The 15,775-nt window shown below is 37.2% G+C and overlaps 1 protein-coding gene across 2 annotated transcripts in view; it reads left to right on the forward strand.

Annotated features, from left to right (window-relative positions):
• EMCN (endomucin) overlaps nt 1-15,775 on the forward strand; it is a 98,325-nt gene that overhangs the window by 28,925 nt on the left and 53,625 nt on the right. For both annotated transcript variants that reach the window (XM_045792507.2, XM_045792498.2), the window contains exons 2-3: nt 7,978-8,100; nt 14,039-14,116. In XM_045792507.2, the coding sequence (XP_045648463.1) occupies nt 7,978-8,100; nt 14,039-14,116 (201 nt within the window). The remainder of the gene's footprint in view (nt 1-7,977; nt 8,101-14,038; nt 14,117-15,775) is intronic.

Below are 15,775 nucleotides of genomic sequence, written 5' to 3' on the forward strand. Positions count from 1 at the left end.
TTCAAACTTTGTCTTTCACATTGCCTTCTAGTTCTGGGGAATACATTTAGTCCAGGTAACATTACCAGACTCAAATGAATGTAGTCATTGTTGCCCCTTGAAATACGGAATTCCCTTTTGGGCTCAGATTTCTCCCTGGTAGCAAGTTAATGACTCCATAAAGCCATTGTGTATGCCTGCTAAAGTACAAGTTTCCACTTGGTATATAGAAATGCAACTTATATTTTATGATTTGCCATAATGGATATTTACAGTGTAACTTAATCTTAGAGGTAATACAATTTTATTGTTGAAGTGAAGTTGTTCAATGGACACTTTTTATAGAGAGGAAACTGAGACCCAGAGAGGTAGAGTGGCTCACACCACATTGCACAGTTAGCTAATGTCAGAACTGCCAGGTCTGGGTCTTGTCTCCTGTCATGTAATTTCATGGGTATAAGTTACGATTCCAAATGAACGTAATCTGCTGGTCAACAGTGGCTAGTGAGACCTTCCCTTCCGAAGAAACCGCTCAGGACAGCCTATAGTTAAGACCCAAGATCCCAAGTGGCTACATTCTAAGTTCAGAGGAAAGCTGGAGGTGCCATTAGAGAGAGAATAGGACTGTGCTCTCCTTTATAATCACTGCCCCTCCGTGGAGCCCAGAGAAGGGACAAGGCAGTGCTGTTCCTCCCAAGATTGAGAGGGCTCCCCGAATTCATCCCCTTCCTGAAGTCATGAGATGGGCCCGAGAAACTTGCTTGTGAAGTTTGCTGGTGCCTACAAAAATGTGTGAAGCCTAAGCATCTTGTTTCCCTGAAAGATGTTTTCTTGAGCTGCCAAACCACAGTTCGTCTCTGGCCTGAGGGTACAGCCCGGAGGGAGGCATGGCGGGACGACAGTCTGAGTCCAAGAGTATGGCCGGGTTGTCCCTCTTCCCTCCTACTCCCACCCTTATACATATTAAATACGACTTTGTCTTTTTATACTTCAAGAAGTTGAAACTCCTAAAAGCCGAAGTCCACTTGTAATCGAGTCCACAATCTCAAATATCTCATTATTATGGAATATGGTTTTTTTTTTTAAATCACAGTTATTTTTGTAAAGGGAAATAACGACATTGCTCCATCGTTTCAAGCCTGACATCTGGGCCAGTGGAAGAAATTTGCCTTGTACACTTCCATCCACTTGTCAGCCAAAATGCCTTGAATTCTCAGGTCCATTTTGCAGATATTGTTGTTTTCTGTTTAAGAAACTCACCAATGTGATACTGCCTTCCTGTTCTCCCCGGAGGGGCCAGGTGGCTGAGACACCTGTCCACCCGCTCGGAGCCTGCCGGCCTTGGCATTCCTCCCCACCTCACAGATGGCTGGCAACCTGAGAGATTCCTCTTTGGGGCACAGCTTTCTCCCACTTACCTGAATATTTTCCTCACTGTGAGAGATGAGATTTTCTTCTTCTTTATCTCCCAAATTCATTCCACCTAGGAAATGAAAGCATTTTCAAAACTTCGGTGCTTGCTATGGTATTTTGTGAGTCTTAATTGAATATGTACTTCAAATTTAAAATTCTTTTTTCAAGAGTTGCCACTAGCTCAATGTTTTCATTGAAAATGGGATTTTCCTATTTTCCTCTCCCAAAAGTTTTTGCTTATAAGTGCCCCAGTATCCTCAATGTCCCCTTTCAGGTCTCATGTTATATGACCTCTGTTTTACTTGGCAGTGTTGACTTTCTTCTTCTATTTGAATATCCTTTCTTTCTTTTCTCCCATGAAACATTTTTTTTCCTTGATGTGCTCAATTATCTGATTCCTCTTGAAATCTTGTCCACCAAGAAAGTAATTCTGATTATTCCTGACACATCACCTTACTTTAATTTCATTTAACATTGGATAGAACCAGCTCTGCATAGTATTAATGAGCAGCGTTTATATACGGCCCTCTAGCATAATGTTAGCGTTGTTTCATGCATGCATAGCTTGAGTATCAAAATAAACTTTAAGTTCCTCTGGGAAAAATATGTTTTTCTATTTCTGCTAAGCCCCTAATGAAATAGATGCTTGGGGTCCCTGGGTGGCTCAGTCAGTTAAGCGTCTGCCTTCAGCTCAGGTCATGATCCTGGGGTCCTGGGATCAAGCCCCCTGTGGGGCCCCCTGCTCAGCAGGGAGCCTGCTTCTCCCTCTCCCTCTGTCTGCTGCTCCCCCTGCTTTGGTGCTCTCTCTCTCTCTCAAATAAATTAACAAAATCTTAAAAAAAAAGAAATAGATGCTTAATAAATGTTTATTGAGGTAAACAGTTCATGGGTTAGTAATCTACTTATACATTTAAAATAGGATATTATGAAATTTTGGGGTCAGTGCAAATAGAAGAAATCATCAAAGAAACATCGTAAGATAATAATTGTTATTTTGTTTTAATTGATAAAAAATTAACCATATTTAATTTGGTAGGCAATAAACCAAAGTGAATTTTGCTACGTTAAAATAGAAGGATCACTGTTAGTGTAAGATTGTTTTGATAAGATACTGATAATCAAAAGGAGTTGGTGTCTTATCTTTCGTGAAGATGCTATTATGATGGGAATATAGCAAGTGGTACTGTATTGTATTTATTTATGTGTTTGCCTGTTTCATTATATTCGTACATAAATATATTTTATTTTTATATCAATTTGTAGTATATTATATTTTAAACATTTTCATTATATTTTAATATGTATTTTTGATTAGTGAGGAAAAATTGAAATTTTCAACTTAAACTTCACTTATGATTATTTATTAACAAATAGATAACAGGGTATCAGTTGAACAGAATTGTCATACTAGCAATTACTGACAAATTACTATGAAAAAAAGGCCCTCTCACCCTTAACATCCCAATTTATACACTACCATCACGTGCAAATTTAGGAAGTGGATCTATGTTCATTATAAACTGTGATGCATTGGGGATAAGCATCCACAAATGGTAACTGAACAACTGACACTTATTTTATTTCAGTACACAATCTATATAAAGTTTTTAAAAGCCAGAGGAAATGGGAATGTATAGGAGGTGGCATTGTATGAAGGCAACCGTGAACTAGGAGAAATAATACACTATAAACTATTGAAATATGAAGTTACCTGTTTTGCCTTTAATTCCATTAGTTAATCTAGGTTGTGAAATTATTACCTAATAATGATACTTTGAGGGTTATAAGACCATTTAGTAATTAGCATTTTGTATATACCCAATATATTTCTAAAAAAATCAGACTTTTATTTCCTTAAAGAGCTTAAAATTTTCTTCTGAACTTTTGTTTATGGTTAAAACTCACAAAGTAAATATTTATTCCTGTAGTTCAAAGAGAAACTTCAGCATTGTCTCTGTCTGAAATGTATTCCACATGCCCAAACAGAACTGGGGGGGGGGAAGATTTTTCTAAATTACATAATATAGATTGATCATTTAGGAATTAAAGCACCTTTTTTACTAATTGGTATTATGATCTTTTGAAACTACCTTAAACTCATACGTTTTCTAAGCTATAAAATGTAGGAATTCTGTTACAGTGGGATATTTTTTAAAGTTATTTTGAGACCTCAAGTGTTAGAATGCTCAGTTACTGTCATTCAGTATTCGTGTTGATCTAGAGAAACCATGATCTATACTCACTGGTAGTGGTTTTCCAGTGGACCTTAAATGTAGACTCGGTAGGAAAAAAGATAATTGGAGAGATAGCTTCTCATTATGAGGATGGATGAACTCTTTTAGAGACCACTTGTGAGTTACTTAGAAATGTAATTACAAAGCATGTCTAAGAAGATTGGAGTAGATGAACTAATCATTTGAAAAGAGGAGAAAATATGATAGTTGGTTTTCAGCCATACACTGAATTTTCAAAGTTCTTATGATTTCTGTAATTAAAATAGCTTTTTTTTTTTTAAATCCCAATCCTGCTTCATCCTTTTGAAGCATAGGAAACTAAGAGTGCTAGTATGTCTTGTGCTCTCTCAGCTGGTGTATGGTATAGGGTGGAATCAGGACAAAATGCCATCTGTTTCTCTCACAACATCCTAGGAGCAGCCCTATGTGGCTGGGCATAAGCAAAGATGTGAAATACAGGTCTCCTTGTTAAATTTATCTTTAATTACTTTGGAGATAAAGAAGAGCAAAATGCTACCTCATTATGTCTTGTGAAGAGAAAATACTTCAGAATAAGCCATTTTCCTCAATAGTTTATTATGAGATCAAATCAGACCTAAGAGAAATTTATAGAAAATGCTGTAAAAACGTAACTGGTGGTTACTCGCATCCCAGTCAATAAAACCTTCAACAGTGTAGTTAGAGTAATTCTTTCCCACCGTAGCATAAGAATGTTTCTACTTGCAGAATTTTCCAACTGAGTAAATCTCTATTTTTATTTTTCAAATATAAATAGCTGTAGTAGATTGAAAATTGCTTCCAGAGCTTTAAGTCTAAACGTTTTACGGGTGTTTATAGGTGGACACATTTTATATGTGTATATATGTAACGTATATGACAAAATGATGGCATTTTTAAAGAAAACAACAGTGAGGTACTTTGTTTCCTCATCCTAGGTACATGAGGGTAAAACATCTGTGCATCTTCTACCCCTTTAATATCAAACCCCGTCAAAGGCAGAGAGCAGGCAGGGCAGGAGTATGTGGCTTAGCACGAAATTGGTAGTTAAGAGGATCTTCTCTGGGTTCAAAGGGGCCTGGAGTAAAATTCCACCTGTGTGACTTCCCAGTGTATCCTCATCTGTACAGTGGTGATCATATCAGTATGGGCATCCTGGTGTTTTTGTAGGATTAAAGGAGCTAATTCACAGGAAGTGCTTACACAGAGCCTGGCACACAGGGACGCTCAGTATTTGCGGGGGTGGTTTGCCAGTCCTTGCCAATGGAGGGCGCTGTCTTTGTGGGTCAATGTGAAGAACTACTATGGAGATATTAACGAGCGCTACTGGATTAAGATTTTACTCAGGGAAATCACCGGGCGAATGTGTTGCAGTCTTCTGAGGGAAAACCTTACAGTACATCCCAATCTCGATCTTACCACACCAGTGTTAAAAAACATGCCTCCTTCACCTGGGGGGCCCAGCTGGTGAAGCGTCTGCCTTCAGCTCATGTCATGATCTCAGGGTCCTGGGATCGAGCCCCACATCAGGCTCTCCACTCAGTAGGGAGTCTGCTTCTCTCTCTCCCTCTGCCTTCCTCCCTTGCTCATTCTCTCTCTCTCAAATACATAAATAAAATATTTAAAAAATTTTTTAAAAAATTTTAAAAAATGTGTCTATTTGTAGCTGGCAGCAAGTCATTTTCTAGATGTGAACTCACTGATCTCACATGGTAACTTGAAGAGGTCAGAGACATTGGTAAACATAAAAATGGGACTTGCCATTCAGTTCAGCTGGTGTCCTCTCATTCTCCACCCCACCCATTTCCCCATCGCTGCTCCTACAGTAGAATTGTTATTTGGTCACTTTCCAGGGCTTCCCACTGACTTGTTAATCAAGTCCCAAGTCCCTGGTTTGGTGTTCAAGGTCCTTTATGATCTAGCTTCCGGTATTGTGCCGGACAAGGCTCCTATGTCCTTTCATAGCATACAGTGATCCAGCCAAACACAACTGTTTGTAATTCTCTCAATTACCTCTCACTTCCCCTCCAGACCTTTGTCCGGGCCCCTTGCTCTAGCTGTGTGGACATGCTACTTACTCTTCCAACTCTAGTTCCTATGTCAACTCTCTCATAAAGGAGTCCTTGCTCATGCCAGCAGGGTGGTCATCCTTTACCTTGTAAACTCTTGCCCAATTTCTTGTCCAGTAGCTTTCAAATTTTTAGCCGGAATCACAATAGGAAACATATTTTGCACTAACAAATTATGTGAATACACATACACACGTACATGTGCACATGAACTTCATGAAACAATAGTTATCCTCATTATTTGCAATATCCCTCTAACGTTTCTTTTATCTTTCATTTGGCAAAAGCTCTGACTGCAAGACCTACTAACTAGATCTTAACTACTCTTTACTTGTATCATAACCTGCAGTTTGAAAAACACTGATCTACACACCCCATACAGAATGTCCTTCGTCATTTCCTGTGTATAGGCATCGTGTTCCTTACCGAATGGAGACCTACTCACAGGTGATTCCGTGTAGAACCGCGTACAGTCTTTCACTAGATCTAATCGAGCCTTTCACATCGGTTACCCAGTAAGTGTTTTTGGAAGAGAAAAAGGAAAAAAGGAAGGGGGGAAGGGAGGAAAGAAATAAGAAAAAATTCTCCGGAGATGTTGATTATACTCAGAAATTGAGGATGTTACTATTTAGCAAGTCGACAGATAGGAATCATTTATTTATAAGTGAATTTTCCAGTCAAAGTGGTATGTGCTTCTTTGAATAACTTTCTTCAACTTCAGTTTAAACTTAAAAATCGGTGTTACATCATAGACTCTGGGAGGAAAGGAAAGATAGTGAGAACAAAATGACTAATACAGAAAAGATAACGTCATGCATGCTTGCCGTGTTCCTTCTGCCTGCTGGGAGAGTGAGGGAGGCGGTAAGAGCAAGGGTGTGAAGTGTATCCAGAGGTGAAAAAAGCTTTTGACTTGATTTCTGTAAAGCCTGTGAAAAGGCACTTCTGTCATTCCCGAATGTGCTGAACACATCCATACGTGCTGAATACACCGAGCAATTTCGTGTACTATCAACAGAGTCAGTGCCGAGTGCTAGCACTTCCAAGCACCTCAAGTCTATAAAAGGAAACAGGAAGTACACTCTTAGCGCCTGACATCTGAAATACTGCTTTTCACTGATGTGCAAGATTATTGGTTTTTCCAGATTCAAAGAGGAAAATTTTGGATAAAATTTAAATGTGAAAATCATCCTAATGACATGTATTTACTGTAATGACATATCCAGTTTGACTGGGACCGAAACATAAGTCTTAGTCACTCAAGTCTATCTTCTGAGCTAATGTGCTGTACTATATATACTCTGCACAGAGGTACTAACAACACGAAAACAGTGCCCTCCGTGGACATGAGCACTTTGTCCAAGTCCTCTGTACACGTTTGTGCGTTGTTTTCTGATCTTCAACACAACAGTGAGTGTTCAGAGACGAGACCAACTAATGCAGGATTAAAAGGATTCTATAAATGCTAAAAAATTCAGTCATATGTAAAACAAATATTTCCATGAAGAACTGCGAATTAAGTCCTACATACTTCACTTTGAAAAATTACTAATATTTCAATGGGAGTTTAAAGAATTATCATTAAATATTTACTTTCTATTGTCAAAAAAGTATTATTAAAAATAAACATGCAATATACATACCAATGTAGCACCTTCATTTTGGTGCTTTTGATCGGTACAATCTAGAGAAATTACTCATTTGAAAATGCAGATTTATGGTGGTTCCATTGACAAAAATTTAAGCATGTCGCAATGTTGAATTTCTTAAAATGTATTGTCTTTCTTCAAAAAAATAAAATTTATTGTCTTCCTTTGGAATATATATAGAGGGAAAAATACTTTATATCAGGAACGATGTACTAATACTGACATTTTACTACTTAATAATTTCAATGTGCTATGAAAATATTTAGTAAAACATCCACTGCCCAGAGAACATCCATTTAATTATTTCATCTGACAATGTTCGTTAAGTTGGCTTAAAAATATTGTTAAATTTCTCACTAGTTTTGTCAGATATCATTTTGTTTCAGAACTGTAGACCGCTCCTGCCAGCTATCTTGAAAATTCACACCATTGGTGAGAAGCAGATGGAATTTGTGAGTGAATACTGAACTGAAGACTGAATCCATTACAATTAGAAAATTAATTTCAAAGCCATGCCTTACCCACTGGCTTAGCAGGAGTATGCATACAGTTTACTTTGCTTAAATATACTAATCTGTTAGTTGGCAAAATAAATGTAAACTTTAATGCAGCAACTTTAACGCAGTTTCCTTTTTGCAGATGTTAAACATTCAAACACTCCTGTATTAACATCAGCAGCAATTTCTCCAACAAAAGCATCTGTACCAACACCAACCGCAACGTCAAATCGTGTTACAGAATCGACAGCTGGAACGTCTATAGGTAAGATTAACTCTTAGTGAAATTTACTCTAACTTCAACAGATAAAATTAGTAGCATCTATATAATTCAATCACTGAAAAATAATTTGGGGTATTATATCTATTGTTATGAAGGTCTGTGACATTTCACTATTTTGAAACTTCCATGTTATTTTGGGTTGAATACAGAACCCTGAGATCACAGTTGACTTCTTTGATGATATCCCTTTGGATCATTTCCTGTTTGAGAATAATCCTATTGTGACTGTTACATACACAAAGTTTATTTTTAGAGAATAAAAGAAGTACCATTTCCTTAGTCATAAAAATATTTTTCTAAATAGTCTAATTGTCCACATAAGCAGCACCTAATATTAACAAGGTGAAGCTAAATTAACAATACTGATCTTGTTAGTTACATTAGGATGATAATAGATTTATTTTGTAAGGTTCGGTAGCAATGTCATCATTATTGTTACTGAACTGAGTGGCGACTGCATCGTGTTTTATGGTTCTAGGTATTCGTACTATCCATGAAAAGTAAAATGAGCCATTAGGGTCATTTGATTAAAAACCCAAGAGGTTATCAATCCAATGCATACTGCATAGTCCATCCTGCAACACACATAAAATGAGGCATACCATTCAGGTTCTATAATCAATGGAGAGAGAAAAATAGAATTACTTGTTTATCGTTTATGGGCAGAAACTGGTTAGAATGCTAAGGTCACAGGAAGACCTGAAAGTCATGTACCCTAACGAGGAGATAACTGAAATTCCTCCTGTTGTCTTCTTCACCTCTCCACTTCTTCTTCCTCATTTACTTTTCATTCTAAAACCAAGTTCAAATACATGTAGCGGACCAATGAGGGCTGGTTCGCGAGACTTAACTGGGGTGGTGATCCTCAAAGAAAAAGGGTCTGAGAAATATACTCCATTATTTGTGAAATGTGCAATTCTAAGATGACACCAAACCAATTCTCCTAGAATTTCTGTACCAAATGGGGAGAAAGCATTACACAAAGACAGCAGCACAGGGGTTTTGTTCCCAGAATGTGGTATGACCTATATCACTAACCGAGGGAAGCTCCAAATGACACAGTCAAAAAAGCCAGGGACCATGGAGCCACCATGGTCTTCTGCACTGTATATTTTATTTCATTATTCTATTCTATTCTATTCTATTCTATTCTATTCTATTCTATTCTATTCTAGTTTATCTTAACTTAAGAGATAGAAGTTTATTGAATACACAGCAAGGGAGCAGCAGGCAGGACAGCAAAGGGGAGACTGACTGCTCTTTATTTTATTTTTAAAAATTGTTTCAACCCTATGATTTCAGGGTTTAGGCAAAAGCATTTTCACACTTCTACAAAGTATAAGCATTTGCTACTTCCCTCTCTCTCTGTCACTCTCTCTGTGAGTTCCCAGCTGAGTTCTTGGCATAAAATTGCACTAATTTGGTAAAAGCATATTACTTTTGTAATCAAAAAATCACCCCAAAAGTACCAATAAAGAGAAGGTAGGTGCTGATATTGCGTGCTGACTCAAAGGGTTGAAGTTTTACAATATTTGCATTAATCCTTGGAACTTATGCTTTCTCAATGAGATGATTCCTAGCCCTGACCACAGTGTCCAAATCACACAGACCCTAACCATTATGTTAAATGACCGTGAAAGGGAGAGGTGGAGGGTTCAGTGAAGGAATTCAGGCAGAATTGTCATTTCTGATACCGGAAGTGCATCTTACCTGCCCTGCTTGGTAGGGAAACTCTACCTACTCATATAAACTGAGGAGACTATCCTAACAACTTTACCACTGGTGGCTCTTACAGTGGGTCACAGAAGCCCCTTACCTGAAACAAGTTGCTTGGAAAACACTTGAAATCAGAGTACACACACACACACACACACACACACGTACATAATTTCCTCTTAATTTCTTTTCTGGGCACTTCCCTGTCTTGCATAACCTGGTTAACAAAAACTAAACTCCAGTCTGCAGATGAGTTTTAAATTATTCATGTTCAATCATACAAATTGTAATCGGCCAGTGAAGCTTTTCTTTTTATTACTTTTTATTATAAAAATGTCCAGATGTACCCACAATAAAAAGTGTTATAATTAATCCCCATATGCCCATCTCCCAGAATCAATAATTATCAAGATTTCACCATATTTGCTTCATTTTTCTTTTTCTTTCTCCTCCCTCCCTCCCTTCTTCCCTTCCTTTCTTTCTTTTCCTTTTTTCTCTTTCTCCATCTTTATTTGATTGTCAAATTTTTTAAAAATTTTTATTTATTTGAGAGAGAGAGAGAGGGCGGTGGGAGGGGCAGAAGGAGAGGGAGAGAAAGAAACTCAAGCAGACTCCCTACTGAGCTCTACACGGGACTCGATCTCACGACCCTGAAATCATGACCTGAGCCAAAATCAAGAGTTGAAGGCTTAACCAACTGAGCCACCCAGGTGTGCCAGATAGCATGGTCATTAGACACAATAAATGCATTTACCAAAAAAAAATACAACATGGAAAAACATCTCTATTTTTCTTTTAAGGCTTTCCAACCAGATTTTCTTGTTTAAATGTCAAAAGATATTTGATTTAATAATGCTTATGTCTATCTAAAGCACCTAAATGTTCTTTCTCTTGACGATGGCAGAAATTCCATCATCAGAAAAGTGGAAAATGTGCTACTGAGACGGGAACTCTTCTGGCAGCGACGTAGCCCCAGTAGCAGAAGTGACTGGCAGCTTTGCTCGGAGTAGGGTTTGCTTTCAGAGGTTTACCCTATTAGAGAGGTGGGACCCGATCTCTTCCTAGCTATGGATCAAGTGCATTGCCCGTTTTGCAATGCCAAATGGCCAGAGTTAACATCAACACTTGGCAGACACCGAATCCCACCATCATGAGACGAACTTCTAAGACAGAAAAATAAACCTGAAATTTCATTCTTAAAACGTAATTATTATTCAGCTTGATTTTTAAAGCATTTAAAAGTCAAACTTTTTTAATTAGCTGACTTAATTTGTTAGCACTGATATTTCGCATTTCTGATACTAAAGAGACATTCAGTGCAACTGAGGGCAGTAGAGGAGCCCAGTGTGTTTGGCCATCTCTTCCATGTAGGCTGCCAGTTATGGCGACGTTTATGATGCACCTCGCCCCTAGAAACTGACGAAGATAAAACTGCAAAGAAGGGACTTTTAAAAGGCAGTCTTCTAAGTTTTCTCATAATTTAGTGGGAAAATAGCTTTGGGTACCACATTTTCTCCATATCTTTTTTCTTTTTTTCACTGTCTTTATGTGCCTTATTGAGTTTGAATTGAAAATGATTTACCTGGGATATCTTTGTACAAGATTTTTTGGTTTTTCCTTTTCATGGAATTTTGAAATGATCAAAGTTGGCATTTTGCTCTTAGTTTATGCTCACAAGATATAAAATGTTTACAAATCAGACATTTTTTTGAAACCCTGATGTCCTACATGGCATTAAACACAGTTCCAAAAGATTATTTGGGTGATCTTATGGAAGATAGTTTACTAAAAATTTTACAGAGTACAATTATGATATTTTAATGATTTAATCTTTTATAAACACCTGTTGACACAAAATTATATAATATCTCTAAATATAAATGGCTATAATATTCTCTTATTGTTTATATTAAATTCAATCTATTTCTTTTATTAACTAGAATAAGTACTTAATTATTGTTTTGGACATCAAAACAGAAATCACAATCCTCATTAGTGCAACATTTTACTTTTGCAATAATAAGGATGCATTTATGCTTCAGAATTTCGACATATTTAACACATAAGAATTTTATTATAAAGTATATGTAGAATGCTTATCCATATTTGAAAGTGAGTATTCATACATTAACAATAAATCTAAAACCAATTGTGTTCTGTTTCTGCTATAGATACAGTAACATTGGTTAGATACAATGATCATGGGCATGATCCCAAGATCACTGTTCACACACAAGCCCAGGAACACCAGAAACGGATGGCCATTTAGCTCTTCAGTTTTCCAAAGACCAAGGCTGAAATTGAAGTCAAATAGATTAGGGCTGATTGCTCGGGTCAAAGCTCAAATTTGTTAGTATCTTCCCTCTATCAAGCATGAAGTAGGATAGCTGTAAAAGAAAAGGGTCAAGGGCTTCAGAAACTCAAGAACTGCACACACTTGATACTTTTTCTATTTATATTCATGCTTATTGTTATTTGTGTCCTAATTATTTCCTGTAATCATCTCTATTCTTGAATTTTCAAGTGAAATAGGAAACATACCAGTGAAACATATGAAACAAGGTAATTGTAAAAATTAATTCAGCCTGTTATTGGTACCAAGAATGCCAAGAGTAGTGCTGAAGTGAAAACAAATTCACCACGTCTGGCTGGAAGGGACACTTCATTTATATCATTACGTCTTCACCGTAAGATGGCATTCTGGGGCACCTGGTGGCTTAGTCTGTTATGCATCTAACTCTTGATTTGGGCTCAGGTCTTGATCTCAGGGTCACGAGATCCAGCCTACTTTGGGCTCTGCACTGGGCATGGAGCCCGCTTAGGATTCTCTCTCTCCCTCTCCTTCTTCCCTCCCCTCAGCTCATGTGCACTTTCTCTCTCTCTCTCTCTCTCTCAAAAAACAAACAAACAAACAAACAAAAAGGCATCCCTGTGAGTGGGCAATGCAAAATCTCAAACCTAGCTTTTAGGAATAACGTGTCCTTCGTTGGTTTCTTCTTTTAAAATATAACCACATATTGGGTACAGAAGACTTTGAGGAAGTCTTCAGTGCTTCAGCACTCTCCACATTATAATTCCCAGAATCTACCTATTAAAGCCACCTTCCATTTCTATAATAATCTATGTCCTCTAATAAGCAGTGAGGACAGAGGAGCAGAAGAGAAAACTTCTACCACCTACTTGGAGGCATTTGTCCTCAGTGATGCTCCAAAGGCCTTATCTTCCTTGTGATTCCTTAGTTTTTTTCTGATACACAGCTCCAGTCAGCTTACCCTTGAAAACTTTCTTCTGGACGGGTTTTAAAGCCTTAAACTGTGCAGAGCCAATTTTTTTTTTCTCCCACAATACAGCATGCATACTTTAAGAACCAGGATTTTATATATGTCACACAGTAAAAATAGAACCCATGCCCTAATCACAAAAGGATATCCTAAAGTGTTTCAAGAAGGGAATGTTGACTATTATGGCTATCAAATTGGTAAGTCGTATTCACTACATAAAGCAAATCTTTGTCCTTTCCTTGGTCCCCATGTTCTGTATGAGTTCCAGCTTATCAAAAACAACATTTACTACATGTCTACAATATGCCAGGAATTATCCTTGATACTACTCAGATTAAAAAGGTGACTAAGAGTTTGAGACTGCCCTTAAGAGTCTAGAAAAGGGTCTGGAACAGAGTGGAAACTCAATGAATGTTTCGTAAAAGAACAAATTAATTAATTAAAGAATTTGCAAGCTCCTTTATAATTTATGTAATTTTGGAAGTCCTAGTGTCATAATCAAATAAACAAAATGAAATATAATTCTGGGGGGAAAAAGGTCCTATTGACCAAGTTATTTTTCTCTCTAGGAAAAATAACATAATTTTAATCATGTGTTTTTTGCAATATATATTTTTTGCATGTTTTAAGATAATGAAGTAACAATCTGCAGTAAAAATTTGCTTTTGGGGCTTATCATAGAAAAATGTGTGTGTGTGTGTGTGTGTGTGCATTTTCATTGGGTCACCTAATTCATTCAGTACTTACGTTCCTTACTTTGGACAAAAGGAGATGGGAAATGAAGAAAATTAAAGATAGTCAAAAGCTCACAGCACCACTATAGAGGGATTCTAGTTTACCTCCAGATTTGAGTGACATTTATTTATTCCTTGACTGGCAAGATGAAATTGTGATTAATAATGTCATCTGTCTTATCAAACTAGGAACAACCAGTAAGAAACTCTCAAGTACATCTTCGCAGCCAACACATTCTTCGTTAACGACAACAGTTAAAGGTGAAGGTGAGTAATGATCATTTGCAATCATTTTTCTTGCATATATATAATTCATATACCATCATAGTCACTCCTTTGAAGTGGATAATTCAGTGGTTTTCAGTATATGGACAAGATTATGAAACCATCTCCACTATCTAATTCTGAAACATTTTCATCATTCCAAAAAGAAACCCCATATCTGTTACTAATCATTTTCCATTTCTTCCTTCCCCCACTGCCAGGGACCACTAACCTACTCTCTCTCCCTTTGCCTATTTTAGAAATTTCATATTAAGGGATGCCTGGGCGGCTCAGTCGTTAAGCATCTGCCTTCAGCTCAGGGCGTGATCCCAGGGTCCTGGGATCGAGCCCCGCGTCAGGCTCCCTGCTCTGCTGGGAGCCTGCTTCTTCCTCTCCCACTTCCCCTGCTTGTGTTCCCTGTCTCGCTGGCTGTCTCTCTCTCTATTAAATAGATAAATAAAATCTTAAAAAAAAAAAAGAAATTTCATTTTAAAAAAATCACATAAACAGAATCATATTGTATACGATCTTTTGTGTTCTCAGGTTCATCCACCCTCTAGCATTTATCTGTGGCTCATTCATTGTTATGGGTGACTAGTATTTCATGGTATGGATATACCACATTTTGTTTACTTATTAGTTGATGAACATTTCTGTTGTTTCTACTTTTCGGCTGTTATAAATAATGCTGCTATGAACAACCTTAAGTTTTTACGTGGCTGTGTCTTTTCATTTCTCTTGTGCTATGTATCTTAAAGTGGAATTGCTGAGTCACATGGTAACCCTATGTTTAACTTTTTGAGGAACTCATTTCCCGAGCAGCCTCACTATTTTACGTTCCCACCAGAAATGTAGGAGGGCATTAATTGTCCATTTTCTAATTCCTACTCGTTGCTGTCTGTCTTTTTCATCATAGCCTTTCTAGTGGGTGTGAAGTGGTCTCTCATTGTGGTTTTGATTTACATTTCCCTAATGACTAATGATGCCAAGCATCTTTTCATGTACTTGCTGACCATTGTATATCTTCTTTGGAAAACTGTTTATTTAATTCTTCCCACTTTTTAAAAATCGGGTTGTCTTTTACTGTTGAGTTCTAAGTACTTTTTAAATATGTTTTGGAGACTAGAGCCTTATTGGATAGATAATTTTCAAATGTTTTCTCCCACTTTGTAGGGTGTCTATTTTCTTGATGGTATTTTTTGAAGCACTATAATCTCTAATTTTGGTGAAGGAAAATTTATCTATATTTTTTCTTTCATGTAAAGAAGGTAAAACTTTATCTCTACCCATTTTAGGTTTTCAGCTGAGACACTAACAAGAAGACAGATTAACAAGATAAAAAACAGTTTATTAACATGGGCAGTGCACTGCACATGAGAAACCTGAAACGAAGAGTAACTCAAAGCAATAGTTTAGAATTTTGGCTTATATAGCATCTAGAACAAAGAACAGTAAGTTTGTAGAAAAATGACTGGATGAAAGAAAGTAGTTTAAGCTTCCAAGGGTGACAAGAAAATGGAAGGTAAATATCTGGAAGAAACCTAATGGAGTAGGGTTTGTTTGCAGATTCCTCGAGAGTCTTCTCTGGGCTGATAAGATTCTGTCTCCACTGAAAGGAGATTTTATATCCTGCCCTTAAGCAGAAAAGCCTTTTCTTCATTG

The sequence above is a fragment of the Ursus americanus genome, chromosome 8, assembly GCF_024610735.1.
Source record: "Ursus americanus isolate L20-20 chromosome 8, mUrsAme1.1.p, whole genome shotgun sequence".
Taxonomy (NCBI): domain Eukaryota; kingdom Metazoa; phylum Chordata; class Mammalia; order Carnivora; family Ursidae; genus Ursus; species Ursus americanus.